General features: G+C 40.3%; 2 protein-coding genes across 3 annotated transcripts; one reads left to right on the top strand and one right to left on the bottom strand.

Annotated features, from left to right (window-relative positions):
- The first annotated feature begins 3,161 nt into the window (after positions 1–3,161).
- On the top strand, positions 3,162–12,596 carry styx (serine/threonine/tyrosine interacting protein). 2 transcript variants are annotated; one of them, XM_085266837.1, is made up of 11 exons: positions 3,162–3,359; positions 3,709–3,741; positions 5,276–5,329; positions 5,431–5,528; positions 5,614–5,674; positions 5,767–5,803; positions 5,887–5,926; positions 9,973–10,023; positions 10,670–10,742; positions 11,367–11,457; positions 12,012–12,596. In XM_085266837.1, exons 1-11 carry the CDS (start codon positions 3,192–3,194, stop codon positions 12,083–12,085), a joined length of 780 nt encoding a protein of 259 aa, XP_085122963.1. In that variant the 5' UTR covers positions 3,162–3,191; the 3' UTR covers positions 12,086–12,596. The 2 variants fall into 2 exon arrangements, with proteins under 2 accessions (XP_085122963.1, XP_085122972.1); XM_085266846.1 differs by lacking the exon at positions 3,709–3,741.
- A 588-nt stretch (positions 12,597–13,184) lies between these two features.
- On the bottom strand, positions 13,185–16,551 carry gnpnat1 (glucosamine-phosphate N-acetyltransferase 1). Its single transcript, XM_085266859.1, has 6 exons — positions 16,378–16,551; positions 15,392–15,555; positions 15,194–15,256; positions 14,821–14,948; positions 14,451–14,512; positions 13,185–14,308 (listed from the first exon to the last, which is right to left on the bottom strand). The coding sequence occupies exons 2-6, from the start codon at positions 15,543–15,545 to the stop codon at positions 14,161–14,163; spliced, it is 555 nt and encodes a 184-aa protein (XP_085122985.1). The 5' UTR covers positions 15,546–15,555; positions 16,378–16,551; the 3' UTR covers positions 13,185–14,160.
- Positions 16,552–17,355: the final 804 nt, after the last annotated feature.

The raw sequence follows: 17,355 nt of genomic DNA, 5'->3' as shown, positions 1-17,355 counted from the left end.
CCACTGATTTTGTATCCATCCCAGTGGGTGAGACATACAGCAAGTATTGTGTTTGCACAATTCCAGTAATGTCTTTATACACTTTTCACACGACGGCCGTAAATCAAAGCTTTTAGTTCATGACTAATGCGACCTGCTGAATTTCATTCTGAGCACGAAAATGAAGAGGAGAGGTGATTTAGGTAAAACTGGTTCCAGACGGGTTGGCCTTGATGATGACAGGGGTCAGATAGGAGGGCAACTAACTCATATAACTATTCTTATACCCAAGGTGTGCAGAAGAAGATCTTTGAACACACATGCTGAAGCTTGAAGTAGATAAGCTACAGGAACAGAAGGACCACATCAGTCGCCCCTCCCCTCCTGTCAGCTAAGAACAGGAAACTAAGGCTACAGTTCACACAGGCTCATCAAAACCTGAACAACATGAAAGCATCGGATCCATCCTGCTTTGTCTTGGTAGTTCTGGTGGTATGTCTGCTGGTGGTGACATAATAGTGTGGGCATCATTTAAACATCACAGCCTAAATCAGTTTTGTTGCTGACCATGTCCATCCTATTATTAGAAGTTCAAATCATCTCAAACGAATTTCTTGAAAATGAGAGTGAGTTCCCTGTACTCACATCTTTTGGGATGTGGTGGAATAAGAGATTTCCAGTACCTTGTTGAATCTGTGCAATGAAGAATTAAGTCAGTTCTGAAGGCTAAAGCGGGCACAACTCGCTGCTACCTGGGTGTGCTTAATGAACTGGCCGGTGAGTGTATATGTGACTCAAAGAGATCAATCAGCTAAATCAGTTTTACATATCTTAAAATAATTAAGGATTAGAATCATAAGTCTTTAAGTTTATAATTATGAATTGATTCACTGTGGCTCAAAAAGTTATTTTATTACTTTGCACATGGTTTATGATGTTATTAATGAATTATTAATACAAAAAGGACCCATTAGATTTATTAAGTCAACTGACTTCTGATTGATTACCTTAAACTACTAAGAACACACAAGTTTCACATGTATATTAAATTTAATTCAATTCAAGTTAAAGTTATCAAAGCATAACATATCAAAGACCACCAGGAATCAAGATCAGGAGTAAGTCTATATTTTTAAAAACCTCAACCAAAGAAACATACTTTTATTTTTTTCATACTGTGTGACACGTTTCTTTGGTATGTTGAAACGCATGGCAGTGTAGTTTATATGGAAGAACTGAGTACATCAGAGGGACGGCTCAGGCTGAGCAGTTTGGAGACAAAGTCAGAGAGACGAGGCTGACATGGTTTGGACGTGCAGAGGAAGGATAGTGGACATATATGTAGCAGTGAGGAGGGAAAGAGAATGACCACAGAGAAGATTCATGGATCATGAAGGAGGACACGCAGATGGTTGGTGTGACAGAGGAGGATATGCAGTTTCCATTACATGCACAACTATAATCATTAACATATCCAAAAACAAAAATTTTCGGACTTTTCCAGTATAAAAATACTGACCAAAACGTTATCCTTATTATGTAAGTTTCATACTAAAATAAAGTGTTCGTTTCTTTCTTACTCCTGCTCTGCCGCCCCCCTAGCCACCGCTACGTATTGCCAGAGGAATCTGGCATGGCTGCTGATTTGGCCTGAAGCAGCCAAATATCAAAGAACCCCTGTCACCAGGATGCCTGCACCACAGGGAAATCATCACACAGGGAGACACTGGCACTAGCTGTTTATTTTCATTAAATGCGGATAAAGATTTTTTAAGCGGAAGCTGAGAGAAGATGATGCATGCGCATGGAAAATGTTTTAACTGGAAGTGCATGTAAGGGACGTTCTTCAAAGATTCTTCTTCAAGGTGTATCTGTGACTGTGGAGGAGCAGCAGTGGGGGGCACATCTGTCCTTGCACCTGATAAGAAATAACTTTTGGTTACACCACCCATGCTGACCAGCGGTGCTGCAAAGCTAGGATACATTATTCAGACACACAAACATATGCACTTATAGAAAACCCACACACGCACACGCATACAAGCCTTTGTTGACTGGTGAGATCTCATCTCCCTCTGATCTGTGAAGAAAGTGTTGTCCCCACCCACGGACCAGACAGTAAACAAAAAAATCACAAAATGCTGCAATGTCTGACAACAACAAACAGATGCCAGATCTGAGACGCCAAACAAACATCTACAGATTATCCACGCGCTCTGTTCTTTATCAGATCTCATTATCAGTCACTGCTGATGTCACTATTAACAAGGCATGCATGGTGGAGGGGGAAGAGGTTGAAAATAATAAAAGACTGAAGGACCTGCTTAGTTTTTAACAAATTTTTAGACTGACCATTTTCAGATACACTTTTTTCAACTATTAACATTGACCGTAAGAATAGCACCTAACTCAAGGGATGAACCAGTGCTGTGTATATGCATAACAGACAGCTCAGCAAAAAATCGAATTTAAACTGTATCTTTGGGCACTTTCTTACCAGCAAAAATCATTTCTTCCCATTTCTTCAGTGGATGAAGAATGACAACAATAACACAGTTTGTAAGAAAAGGTCTCATGGAGGGATTAATCTAAATGTTAAAATTTTGGTTCAAATTATCATCAGTATGTACAGAGCAGGTCAGGAGAGCGGTACAACAGTGAGTGTCTACAGCCACCTGTGAAACACAGTGAAGGCTCCGTCTTGGTTTGGAGATGGATTTCAGCCAGTGCTGTTGGGAATGTTCTCAAAATTAATGGAATTAGAAACTCAGCAAAATACTCTCAGATACTGATCCACAATGAAAATATCATCTGGAGTTCATCAACAAGTTCATCAACAAGAAATTCATTTTTTGTCGTGACATGATCCCAAACTCACTGACATCACAGTAAAATCATACCTAGATTATTAGTTATGGACTGGCCTAGCCAGTTCGGACACATTCAAAGAATAGCTTTAAAGGCCCTTCGATAAGCAGTGAGCAGAAGCTCGTAGACTACATCTCGGACTACGTCTTCATCTTAACTCCTTAATTTCACAAATCTAAATATTCCCTTTACAGTGGCACTGGGGGTGCTCCTCTGTGACCTCTGCGCTTCGCAAAACGACCGCTAAGCGACGCTGTTTCCTCTTTTCCGTTTCTCCACGCGTCTGTCGGCCAGCTCCTTCGGGATCACGTGACGCATGTGACCGAGCAGTATGGCGGACATGCATGTGGAGCCTCAAAACAAATTGTACCGTTTGTTCAGCTAACCCCGCCGCGAGGAAACATCGATACCGCGCGCGAAGTCGGGCCGGCGGTGGCCGAATGGTCAGCAGGATGGACGAGGACAACAAACTTCAGTTTCCGTCTCTGCCCGATACCAAGGAGGACCTTCTGGTGAGATCCTGTATTAGCCAACATGTCCACTGTGTCTGTCTGACCAGCTAATTTGAGCTAGCCTCCACGCTAGTTTTACTTTCTGGCAGGGAACAATGTAGAGAGGGCGATATATGTGTGTGTGTGTAGTAGTTTTTGGGAGGGTGACGTGTTAATGTAATGTGTGATAATGTGAGAGCCATTCTCAAAATTGTCTTTTAATTAGTCTTTTGCGGCGTTTCGGCACTGAGTAGCCTACTAGCATTAGCAATCAGCGTGCATAAAGTAAACTAGCATTCAGCTGTCGTTTAATGGTAGGAACACTTGCCACATCTTTTAACATTGGTTTCAAATTCCCATTTTTTTCCAGGATTGGGCGTATCCGATGAGACGAGATATGCAGGTGTGTAAGGAGGAGTCTGTTGTTTATAGTGGCAAGTTTAATCTTGACAGTTGAACGTCTTTAGTCTATTCCTATGGTAAATGCGGCTTTAAAGTTCTTAAAACATTAATCTGGAGACAGAACAATGCAGCAAATTGTATTTTTAATCATTATAGTTACTGTTTAAACTTTAATACAACTTTTTTTGGCTGTCGTGGTACTACTTTGATGATGTGTGTACATTTTATGACCAGATGTTTACATACATGCCTTATGGGTGCATACATCTGTAATGACTTGGGTGAACAGGTTCCTTCATCGAGTTCACTTCTTATTTAGATTCCTTAACGATTCTCATTTGGTGCTCATCAGCACTAATGTCAGAGTCAATACCATCACTAAGCAGCATATCAAAAACATTATATTTGTGCAAATCAATTGTATGCTCTGGGTCAAATGTTTGTGCATTTTGGAGGTATTTCCCCTCATCGTTGTGATCAGTGCTGCGGTCGTTTACCAGCGCAAAGAGACTTTAAAGCGATCGCCCAAGTGATTCTCCTGTATGACCTGAGGCTCCAGTCTGACTGCTCATCACTGCTTTTGCCCGAACTGTCACCCTAAAATGAGAGATAATTGGTTAGGATGTTCAGGATTAACCCAGGAACCATCAAGGCTCAAGCCTGCCATGATCTTGACTGAACAATTTGTCGCTGCCAACATGGACAAGCCAAATGCCCCCTGGAGAACGGTTTTATTGACAGACAACAAAGATTTAGCTATCTGGCCACAATAGCAGGAGGTGTGTTTGCAGAAGTAAAGCAGAGGCTTTCAAACCTAAGAAAACTGCACCAGCTGTCAAACACGGTTGTTGTAGCATCATGCTTTGAGGCTGTTTTGCTACCAGTAGTACTGTTAGTGGATGGAGTAATCGAGGAGGAGGAGTACCCTCAGAATCATCAACAGCTAGCTGGTTAAAACTTCAACGCCATTGGGTTTTCCGGCAGGACAGTGATCTCAAACACACATCAGGGCTGTTAAATGTATAAAGCAAGCTAACTTTAAGCTTCTGGAATTGCGTTCCCAAAGCCTCAAATTCAACCTAATGTAAAATTAAGTGCTTAAAAGCAGAGTTCGTGCCAGGAAATTTAAATGAACTCTATGCATTCTGCCAAGAAGAGCAGCCAAATATCCAGGAAAAAATTTACCAGAAGCTTGATGATGGCTACCAAAAGCATCCAGTCAAGGTATACTTTGATAAGGGACATTTAACCAAAGATTAGTTGGGTGTATGTATATTTTTGACTTTGTGTGGAACTGTGGAAAATCCAAAATTATAATTAATTCTTGTTCACTCAATTCTTTTTGTTTGTTTTTTTAACCATCCCAAGAACTCATTAAAAGCTCATAATTACCATGATTCATGCCCTTGATGAGTGTGTGTAAACTTCTAGTGATCACAGTAAAATGTCAGTGTCCAGATATAAAATTCTTTGTTAAAGATGAAGAAATGTTGGTGCCTGTGTTGTGTTAATGTTTGCTGTATTTTTCTATTCAGGAGATTTTACCAGGACTGTTTTTAGGTCCCTACTCTTCTGCGATGAAAAGCAAGGTAGTTGCTGGAGGACTGATTTCATTGATTTCTCTTGGATATGGAGACACAAATAAAATGAATGCATTCAACCCTCATTTTACTTATTCCTCTATGTCTAGCTGCCAATTCTCGAAAGACACGGCATAACGCACATTGTGTGCGTCCGCCAAGACATTGAAGCCAATTTTATCAAACCTAATTTCCCTCACATGTTTAGGTAAGTAAGGGCTTCTGTGATCTTTGTGCAACATTGGTACGTTTCTGAAACAGGGAGTTTTATTTCATCATGCGTTTTCTTGCAGATACCTTGTGTTAGATATTGCTGACAATCCAGTGGAAAATATAATCCGCTTTTTTCCTATGGTGAGTAAAGAGGTGGGGTGTGTTGTCTGGGAAAGCGCTCTTTCGCTGAAAGGTGTGGCGTTTACAATAAAATTACATTTTCCTTTTTACAGACTAAAGAATTCATTGATGGCTGCTTAGCAACAGAAGGTAAAGATGCATGCCTTTCCCGTTTCTATTGCCTACAGTGTAAGGCATTTTATTAACAATCTTCTGTTTCCTTGCTCTTTCAGGAAAAGTACTGGTTCATGGTAATGCAGGGATATCAAGAAGGTGAGCCTACATTTGTTCTGTATGCTGTAATTTCACCTCGTGCATTAAAGGGCATCATGTACTGTACTGCCAAAGCTGTGAAATTCTAAAATATGATTGGCTCATGCACTGTTTTTGTTTAGGCGAGTGTTATATGTGATATTTTTTCAGTTTACAGAGCAAATTGCATGTAAGATAAAGTTTTGCGAAAGTCTTGAGCAACCCTTCATTTTCTTATATTTTGCTTCCACTGATCTTGACTTCTTTTTTTGTTTGATTTGAGAAATAGTTCTCATGGTCTCTCAAACTTCCTCTTTGGCAACTGGCTGCTTTTCTTTACTCCTTTTTAGTCCAGCCCATCAACCTCATCAATTTCAGAAGAATTTTTTTTTTTTGTTTAAGGTAATTTTTAAGAGAGAAAAATTACACAAGAACTGGACTGAAAATCAGTGTCAGCAGGTCCAATTTTGATATTTTTGGTTCAAATTCTGGAGGTGGTCAGATGAGCAATGCAAAAGCGAGTGTCTACAGCCATTTCTGAAACACAGTGAAGGCTCTGTAATGGTTTGGGGTTGTATTTCAGCCAGTGGTCTTGAGGACCTTGGTGGGATTATGAACACAGAAAAATACTGTCAGATTTTCATCTGTCATGCAGTACCATCTAGCAGTGGTTGTATAGTGTAGTGCAGTGCTTCCCAAACTTTTTCCAGCCACGTACCCCTTGAGACATGTCACCCTCAGCCGCATACCCCCTACTACGAACGACTCTTAATTAGTGTCTATAAATACATTGCAATATCGCATGCATAAAGATAAATACTGCACAGTCGATTATTTCTCACCACCAAATGAATTTATCAATATTTTTTAGTAATGACAGAGTTTTAATAACAAACTTTACTACTTAATACTAGCAGTGTATCAAAGGATTTATTAGAATTCACTTTTTTGTCGAGAGCATAAAGGCCATGAACTTTCATTAAACAGAACTTTATTTAATGTGATGGATGTGCTTGAGCAGAGGCACACAGCTCTTCAATGTTTGGCTCAATTTGGGAAAGGCTGAGTCTTAAATCGTTTTCCACACAAAGTCTTGCTCTGTATTTTTTTTTCATGTTTGTTAAAGCAGAAAATCCCTTTTCGCATAAGTATGTGGTGGCGAAAGGCATCAGAGTCTTGACAGCGCGCTTAGCCAGCGCGGGCTGTTCAGTGCGCAGCCCTATCCAGAAATCCGCCAGGTTCTTTTGAGCGTGTTCAACTTTTAGAGATCCATCTGTGGCGATTTCAATTAGGCTCTCCTGGTCAGACGGTGATAACGAAGTAGGCACGGCGGTGAACGGGTGACGTATCCAATCATTTGAGCCGTCCGTCTCTGGGAAGTATCGGCGTAACTGCACCGCCAGCTCCTCAAGGTGCACGTTACATTCGCGCTTTACACTTTTAGATAGTGTGAGATCATTAGAGCACAGAAAATCATGCAGCACAGGAAAGACTTCAGTGTTGTTTGTATCCAAGCAGTTCTTCCAAAGGTTTAACTTCTTTATCATGGCCTCAACTTTATCTTGAACATTGAATATAGTTGCAGAAACGCCTTGTAATCCGAGATTGAGCTCGTTCAGACGAGAAAATATATCACACAGATAAGCCAGGCAGGTAAGGTACTCTTCATCATGCAAATGTTCAGACAGCTCAAAGGGATGGTTACTGAAGAAAACTTTAAGTTCATCCCTCAACTCAAAGAAACGGGTCAGCACTTTCCCTCTAGATAGCCAGCGAACCTCTGTGTGGAGTAATAATGTCTCATGCTCGCTGCCCATCTCATTGCACAACGCAGCAAATAAGCGGGAGTTCAGCGGCCTGGCTTTCACAAAGTTAACCATTTTTACACTCGTGTCCAAAACATGTTTCAAACGGACAGGTATTCCCTTTGCAGCAAGAGCCTCTCGGTGGATGCTGCAGTGTACCCAGGAGGCATCTGGCGCGACTGCTTGCACACGCGAAACCACACCTCCATGTCTCCCAGTCATGGCCCGTGCGCCATCAGTACAGATGCCAACACATCTGTCCCACACGAGTCCATGTGTGTTCATGAATGTGTCCAGCTTTTGAAAAATATCTGCGGCAGTTGTCCTTTGTTCCAGCGGTTTACAGAACAGCATGTCCTCCTTGATGGTTCCTTCATGAATGTAGCGCACATATACGAGAAGATGCGCCAGGCCAGCCACATCCGTGGACTCATCTAGCTGTATTGCATAACATTCACTGTGGCGTATGCGCAGAAGTAGCTGCTGTAAAACATTTTCTGACATTGCATTGATGCGCCGTAAGACAGTATTGTTTGATGATGGAATGGACTGTATCGTCTTTTTTGCCTTTTCCCCCAACATTGTCCCTACCATATCTAAAGCAGCAGGGAGAATGAGGTCCTCCACAATAGTGTGGGGTTTGTTGTTTTTAGCCACTCTGTAACTGACCATGTAAGATGCTTGTAGTCTGTTTTTATTCATAAGATCTGGCACCTGAATGCAGGTTTTACTTGTTGAAAGTGATTTTAGCTGTCGCTCAAAATATTCCCTTGGTTTATTTTTCAAATGGGGATGATTTGTCTCTAAATGTCTGCGCAAAAGTGAAGGTTTCATTGAGTTCTGAGACAATACTTTTGCACAAATAACACACTGTGGCCGGGGAAATCCACCAATATTTATACACGTAAACCCCAGCGAAATATAATTGTCATCATATTTGCGCTTCTTTGATGAGGTTGTGTTACAGTCCGTGCTGTCATGCTTTCTCCCACTTTGACGCTCCGCATCAGACACTTCATCACTTTCCACATGGCTGGCTCCAGCTATGCTAGCCACTTGGCTAGTAACCACAGATACATCCCTGCTAGCACTGCTAGCATCCAAATCTGACGAACGCATTGTTGTTGAACAATCACCTGTGCGGTCACTGGAAAATGCATCTTCAGATATGAGCTTATTGGTTGTTGTGGCCGGTGTCTCTGTGGTAGGGCCTTTTTTTCTTGTTAACCACTTGTCCATTTTCGCGCTGCACTGAATGCTTGGAGGCAACTTCAACTGTTAGGTGTCAGTCATTTGGGCAAATCACGCCCATGTATTTTGTCAGAGCTATTTTTTTGCTGAACACCAGAGGGTGGTATATAGTCATGTATTTGACAGGCAAAAAAAACTGCATTAGCGCAAATTTCGGCTTTTAAAACTTTTGATCCCCACTCCAACCCCAACCCACGCGTACCCCCTACAGCCACTTGCGTACCCCCGAGGGTACGCGTACGGTAGTTTGGGAACTACTGGTGTAGTGGGTTACACAAAAGGTCAGCAGTTCAATTCCAGCCAGAGACACAAATTCCCTTTCGTATTGTGACAGGAAGGAAGGAATATTGTGTAAAACTGTCAAATCTAGTATGTGGTGTTACCACAGCTGATATTTGCTGTCATGCAATACCATCTGGAAAGTGTCTGATTTGTAGCATCTTCATTTTTTTAGTACGTCAATGATTCCAAACACATTGTCAGTGCAGTAAAAATATATACCTGGACAGAAAAAAAAATCGCAGTGGAAAAATATCAGTCATGGATCGGCCTTCTCCAAAGCCCGGAGCTCAGTTTTATTGAGGCAGTGTAAGATCATCTTGATGGAACCCAACAAAAGGCAGTTAACATCCAACAAAGAGCTTTGGCGCGTCCTTCAAGAAGCCCAAAGATTTTTCCATTATTCTGTCAAAATATAAAGAAGGGTGACTCAAGACATTTCACTGTACTATACACCTATGTTGCCTTGACATCATGACACGCCTTTAAAAGTTAAATAATGCTCTTCCTGAGTGTCCATGCAAGTCCTATTATTAATGGACAACCTTAGCATGACTTACCCTGGATCTTGCCCAAAGTTAACTTATGTGGGCTCCAGCTCTGCCACAATTTAATTAGTCCATTATTTCTTTGTCTAACTCTCTAACGTGGCTTGAGGGAAATATATTACATGAACTGATGCACCTTTTGTACCACTTAAGTAACCAAGTTTACTTTTATTTGTTCTTTCAGTGCTGCCTTAGTGATTGCATATCTTATGGAAACATTCGGTATGAAATACAGGTGAGTGTTTTTTCCTCACAACAATGTATTGCTTACAATTTCTGCACATTGTAAAACTAAGCTGACTTTATTAATTGGATGTAAGTGGACTGCAGCATAATTGTTATAATATATAAATATACTGGATAGAAGCACAGGAAGCAGTTGCTGGTAGAGACACTGGCTCTATCCCAATTCAGGGTCTGCAGCCTTAAAGTACGCATTTCAAGGCCGATTACGTCACAGCGGCGCGCCGAAGGCTGTCCCAATTCAAAGGCTGCTCGAAATGCGGCCCTGAAATGCGTCCTTCATTTCCCTGAATTTTAAGGCTGTGGCAGTGTAGACTTCGTGGCCCAACATATCCCAGAATGCATAGCGCGGCAGTGGGTGTGGATAATTTTGCCGAAAAAAAACGGCAGATGGGGGGGGCGCCCGAAGAGTAAACTTTAAGTAAGTACTGAATATTATGTCACTTATTTATGTGCAAATGTTTAATAAGGGTAGACCGTCCCATTTCACAAGCCTCGCACTTCCAGCCTTAGCGGTCTTTGAGTACGCGGCCCTTGAGGATCGTTGAGGCTGCGTACTTTAAGGCTGCAGACCCTGAATTGGGATACAGCCAGTGTTGCTTGCAGAGGTTTCATGTTTTTCCTATTTCACTCTGTAGGGAAGCATTCAGCCATGTTCAGGAGAGGAGGTTTTGCATTAATCCCAATGTGGGCTTTGTGCATCAGCTACAGGTAAGCTCATATTTTAACCTTTTAGAATATCCTAATACCCTAATAATCATACTGTCTGCACATGACTGTAATTGGTCTGTATTAATAATATTGCTACTACAGCAGATTCACTGTGCCCCCTTCATTTTCCTTTGAAAGAAAGGCAACATTTATATGATGGCATTGGATAAAAAGTTGCATACACAGAAGAAATACAGAATCACTACAGCCTGTGTTGTTATACTGGTTCATTTTGCTGTTTTTGCTTTCTTGTGTTTTCTTATTCGAGGCTGCAGAAATGATTTTCCCATGTTTCCTACCATATATCATCTCTCTTTAGTCTGTCTTGGCTGGCCACACAAGTGGCTTGCTAATTTAGTTGGCACGTGTACTTGTTGTGTTTTCAAATTAAAGTAAATGTGTTATCACACAGTTATTTTTTTTACTCCATTAACTCAAAACAGAAATTGTGGCATGGGCTCACGAATACTGCCACTGTAAAGTTTTTGAGCTTCATTAAGTAATTAACTGAGCGTGTAAGAAGTCAGCCAAGAGACAAGCAGTCGGAGCTTCAGGCACGACTGTGTAGCTGTTGTCATTCCTGTGATTTTTACAGCTGTATTTAAATTTGATTTTCTTTTAAAGGAATATGAAGCAATCTACCTAGCCAAACTGACCATTAAAAGGATGTCGGTGCAGTTGGACAGGCCGTTCTCACTACAAGCTGGGATGCCAGGTTTGTATTTAACGTACCCAGTTTTGGAAAGAGACACACGTCCCATTATTTCTTGTTATTACTAAACCAATGCAGGTAAAGCATTTGGTTACAGCTTTAGCACAGCGGAAATAATAAAAAAATATTTCATGTTAAAGAGAATTCAAAGCAGTGTCGATGGGTCCATTGTGCCATTTTGGCATCCATTATCAGACTTTCTCAGGATCATTAACTGGTGATGTGGTAATGGTGGGTTACTCATTTGTAAAACGCTGCTTGATATGATGTTTGACTTTAAAGAAGGCTTTCATTAGAAAAAAAAAAAGCTAGCTCCATTGTGACTCATTCTCAACTGATAGCATTCATATTTTCTTTGGGACTTTATTACTATTAAACACATAACATTCAGGCATGTGTAGGTCTAGGACTGACTCATAATTTCCCTCAGTTATAATTTATTGGTCTGAATCCCAGCGATTTCACTTTCCACAGGCGACAGTGTTCACGTTTGGAGATTATAGGCGACGGACTTTGTGTTGCCGTTTTGTGATTGTTCATTTTCTTTTCTATAATAGGAAGCCGCAAACGCAGCCTGGAGGAAGATGAAGATTTTGGAGGGATGCAGGTCACAGCTGCACAGAACGGATGAGCTTTGCTGATAATGTTTGCTGTGTGGCAGAGTGCACTCGATTCTTTTCTTTCTTTCTTTTTCATTTTTAATGGGATTAAAAATGTAAATATTTGAACTTTTTCTAAGGGGAAGGGATCGGGCCAGGACAGGAACTACTCATGTCTGAGACATGGAGTACTAAAGGGGACTGGGAACAATTTGATAACTCCTTTCTTTCTTTTTTTTCTTGAGCTGTATGCACTGATGGGGGACTTTTTCTTTTTTGCAGTTTTATAGTATTTAAAGCATTTTGCATTTGCAGCGGGACAGTATTGCAATAATGCACTTTCGATACTTGAATTTGTGTAGACGAACAGGTGGGGAAAGTTGGCAAAAGGGAAAGTAGCCAAGATATTTCCCAGTTAAGGACATGAGAAGAGGAATAGCTACGCCTTTATTTCGGGAGTAATAGGGTTATGGACTAATATCAGACTTAATATGGGATAGTAAGGAATAGAAAACTCACTGCTTAATAAAGTCCTGAGTCCTGTTCAGCTGCGTCCTCATTTCTGCTCTTCACTGCTTTTATTAGAGTGCCAATAATAAGTCACATTTAAGATTCCGCAACAATAGTTACTGTAGGTCACTCTATAGTGATGCTCGATAATTAAACATCAGCAATGTTGAAACAATATTGCATTAAGAGCATGATGGAAGCTAAATCCCCATTTTAGTATCATTTCCTCTGATTGACTAGACCTGATACATTAATCTCAAGTGAGAAGAGTATGGGCTGTTTCTTCATGATACAAAATCAGTTTTAACTGAGGATAAACTGATTTCATTTATCCCAGCTGACTGGGTGAGAAATGCACCTTTGAACAGGTTGCCACTCCAACACTGGACTAACAGTGGGACAGTGCCACACCTACAACCAATTTCAGCATCTTGCCCAAAGACTTCACTTCAAGACACTGGAGAATCGGACACCACCTCAACCACAGCATACCAACGTTTTTGAATTCCACCACCATCCTGACCTCCAAAAACAACACTCCAAATATCTCAAATCAAGTCTTTAATTAAAACATGGAGCTGCCTTTTTTGTAGAAATAAAAAAGCAAAAAAAACAAACGACCTTAGGCCAAAGATGATTTTATTTGACTACACGTTTTGAAATAAATTACATTAAATATGTGCCCCCTCTCTCCAGGATAAAAGAATAATTATAAAACTTAACTAGAAAAGCTTAAATAAGAGTTAATTTAGAAGAATCATTTTTACCCACTTCCCATTACAAAAACCGTTAAATGCTCATCCCATTTGGCAACTTAAGTCAAAACTTAACAGCATGTTAACAACTTACCAGTACCTCAAAATATTTTTCCTCACTTAATGTGAAACTTTATAACAGTCTTCATTGTAGTTCTTGTAATTTAAATTTGATTAGTTACCCAGCTACACATAATCTATATGACACTGCATCTTGTACCAAGTAGGATTAAACAAAACAAAAAAAGTAAAACAAATCTTTTGTTCTAAACAAGTTTAGTTTTCTGGCAGCCGTCTGTCAGTTCAATCACAATCTACAATTAATTCTTAAAGCATATTTGGTTTTGAAGTTGCCTTGTAGAGTTGTCTGTTACCTGTAGATTGTTTTACTTACATAATAAGTAATATAACTTCATTTGGTATCATCCTGATCTCCCACATAGCTGTCATTACTTACAGTTGCATGGAAGTCACATATATAAACTGTTCTTTCACTGGTACATGGAAAAGAAAAACTTTAAGCAATTTAAAGAAAGAAAATAGTATTTTTCTTTTCTAGATGATGAGATGTCAGGTCCACCCTGGTGAGGTAGCCACAGTTACCAAAGGGACAAGGGATTGTGTTGCACTGAGCTTGAACATTTGTAAATGTTTACTCGAGTGTGCTGAAATCATGATAAGTGTTCATGGATGACTCAGCTGTGACACAACAGCAACCTCATCCACGGGAAGCTCCAGTTCTTAAGACATTCTGCAAGTTCTGATTATCACCGGGCGTGCAAAGGTACAGTCCGTTTTTCCCAAAACAGATTTTTGTTGTTCTTTTTTTTAAACTTCCGTTCTCAGTCAAAAAATCGACACTGCATGTAGGTCTCGTCTGACGCAGAGTAGCCAAACTTCTGGTAAAAAGCCACGTTTTTGGGTGCACATTCAAGAGTGATTTTATAGCAATTCAGTTTTTTGCTGAGAAGAGTAAGAACCGAGACTAATCTGTTGGGATAAAGAAGAGAAGTGAAAAGTTTTAAAAGCAGAAATCACAAGATATAAACTATTCAAAATATAGAACTGTCTTTTGATATGTTGGGCAATATGTGAAATATTAAAGACAAGCCAAAGCCGTGTCTTGACTCACAGTTTGCCCAGCTGCTTCCCTCGGCACACATCGCTGACGACGACCTCCTCCACCCGGCCTCTCTACAAATAAATATGATTTTAATTTTCTAATTGTCAAGATTAATAAACATATATGTATCTCTACAATGTAAGCTGAGCTTTCCTAGTAAAGGAAATAAGAGCGCATTTTGATTTGATAAATTAAATAATTATTAACCAGTTTAATGACCATATACTGGGTTAATAATTAAATATTAGTGTTGTAATTACCACTACATTAATCAGTAACTTTTTTTACGTAACTGGTGATAAGGAAAACACAGGGAGAAAAAAACAAACAAACAGTTGTGTACTTGAATATACACAAATTTGTGTAGGGTATACTGTACTTTGGCACAGGAGTGGATGAATTTGTGTTCAGTGATCAGTGTTGCCGTGGCCACGATCTGACTCAGATTTGTATCCTCCACCACGATGACATAGTAATCTCCAGTCTTCTTCATGTGCTCAAAATTCTCTGTCAAAAAATAAACAAAATGTGTGTTTATGAATCATCACTCATACTTTAATTAGTTTGTTTTCTAGGATATTTCTTTAAATATATATGATCTGCTGTCTAAGACACAACAATAGTTGTGTTAAATTGAAAATTAGTCATTCACTGTTAACTGAGTGTCATTCAAAATGACACTCAGTTAACAGTTTATGTTCCAAACTTAATTATCTCACTTTTAGAATATTTATAAGACAAGTATGACTTACTAGTGAACTGCTCGGGTGTGACATCGCCTGTCTTGGTGAGCTGAGATAAAACCTTGAAAAATCCTGGAACGAAAAAGAATAAAGAGTTAGTGAAAATTTCTGAATTTTAACCCATCTCCTGGGAATTTCTGAGATGTTTCATATTATACCCCAAGAAAAAAAAAGCATACTGGTGTGGTTTATGCTGTACAGACTCACCTCTGTTGAAATCTGCCATACAGAGTGGCCTCAGCACCAGGCCTTCCCCTGGATTGCATGGTGAGATTGGGGGAGAGAATGAGGCAGTGTTGCTGCTCCAGTCTAGCTCCCGAAGCAGAGAGGGCTCAAAAAGTGGAGTCTCGTCCAGCAGCATACCAAAATCTCTGAATGGAAAACATGCACAGAGAGATGAGTTCAGGGACACACACCCAAAGAAGTATGTGGGCAAGGCAGTACCCAACTTATTTGGCTAATGAATTGATACAAGTCATAAAAATCAGCCTGGACTGAAAGAGCGTGTGCTCTGGTCATACAGAACTTTGACCTGACAGTTTCACTTGTTAAAACGTTTCCTCAGGGTTCACAGGTATGCTTCGGAGGTTGACAAACCAGCTGACACACCCGCGTACAGATAATGATACGTTTCCTGATGATTCATGATCTGTTCTCCAGGACAGGACCCGGGGCCTGACCAGGATATGTAATATGAGAGGGCTTTACAGAGCAAGGGAAGAAGGTAACACTGTCGCTGTTGCTGATGGGAGTCACTCTGAGACTTTCTGCGACAGAGTTTCCTACTTCTACCACAGGCGTCCTAAATCTTGTTTCCATGGCAGCACCATAAAATATTACACTTTTACAAGCGTAATCGTTTCCCGGTTGAGCACGGCAAAAAAATGAGGGCAAACTGCCCATGTTCACTAAAACAAATTACAGTACAGCGACCACAATGCTTTAGCTAACTAATGTGACGTTAGCTAGCCAAACGAAACTTGGGTTATTGAAACATACTTTGCCAACTAACCCGGCAAAATACAGGCGTATGTAAACAGTGTTTCTCCTATACTGTTAAACGTCTACACGAGGCTACCTTCATGTAAGAAAACTTATACAGCCGAGTTAGTGTCGGAGCTGTATCCTCACATTTCATACCAAATGATAAATTTAGCGTTAGCTAAGCAGTTAGCCACCTGGCAGCTACTTACCAAGTAAAAGCCAACACAGCTAGAGATGGTCCCTCGGAATCCCCACAGTGAAATAACCTGCAATGGTCTTCTCTACTATAGTTTTGAATGAGGCTGCGCTACATCATTGAGCTGAACACTGTGGCTGCCTTCAGCATTCATTTCCGCTTGGCACTAGCCCTTGTGTATGACGTGGCAAAGATGCAGAGGCGCAACCAACTGACGTCAATTGATTAAAAGAAATCCAGATGCCAATAGTTTTCCACAATACATCATGCATCCATGCTTTGTGATGGGCTTGTATACTCTCATGAGAGTTTTGTACAGAAATACAGTTGTTTTCTGTCAAAAGGAGCACAAAAAACATACTGATGTGGTTTATGCTGTACATGTACTGCCCACTGGCAATACGTTTACCAGCTGTAGTTCAGATCCATGTGACTGCATCGCCGCACTCTAAGAACAATAATGAGCTAAATTAAAATGGATGAAACAAGCTCTTGATGGCAGAAGTATTTTTAACTCTTCCCTATACTGCCAGTATGTGTTGTTTAATACAACTGAAGCACTGTTACTCATAATTATACATAAATATTATCCAGTAAGCTACCGTTGTGATCAGAAGTTAACATGTAATCATTATAGATATCTGACCACTCTTTCCGGCAGAATTGGAAAAAAATGTTTATTTAAATGGGTTGATCACCTGGCACAGACCTGGCTTTTAAGTGTGGTCTACAAGTTTTCAGTAGGATTGAGGTCAGTGCTTTGGGAAGGCCATTCCAGAAAGTTGGTGCTAGCCTGCTTTATCTGTTCCAAAACCAGTTTTGATGTGTGCTTGTCATTGTTATCCAAGTTTCAACCATCTTGCTGTTGATTTCAGGTGAAGCTGATCATTCTGGAGGTAGTCATTATTCCATCCACTTTTTACAACCACTGTACCACTTCCACTGATAGCAAAACAGACCAATTAAAGAAAACCTTTCTCTATTTAACAAT

Source organism: Mchenga conophoros, linkage group LG1 (genome assembly GCF_057382185.1).
Source record: "Mchenga conophoros isolate Kocher_MC1m ecotype Shallow Benthic linkage group LG1, M_conophoros_male_GT1.1, whole genome shotgun sequence".
NCBI lineage: Eukaryota > Metazoa > Chordata > Actinopteri > Cichliformes > Cichlidae > Mchenga > Mchenga conophoros.
The sequence above is the reverse complement of the archived record's forward strand: the minus strand, read 5'-3'. Positions and strand labels throughout refer to the sequence as shown.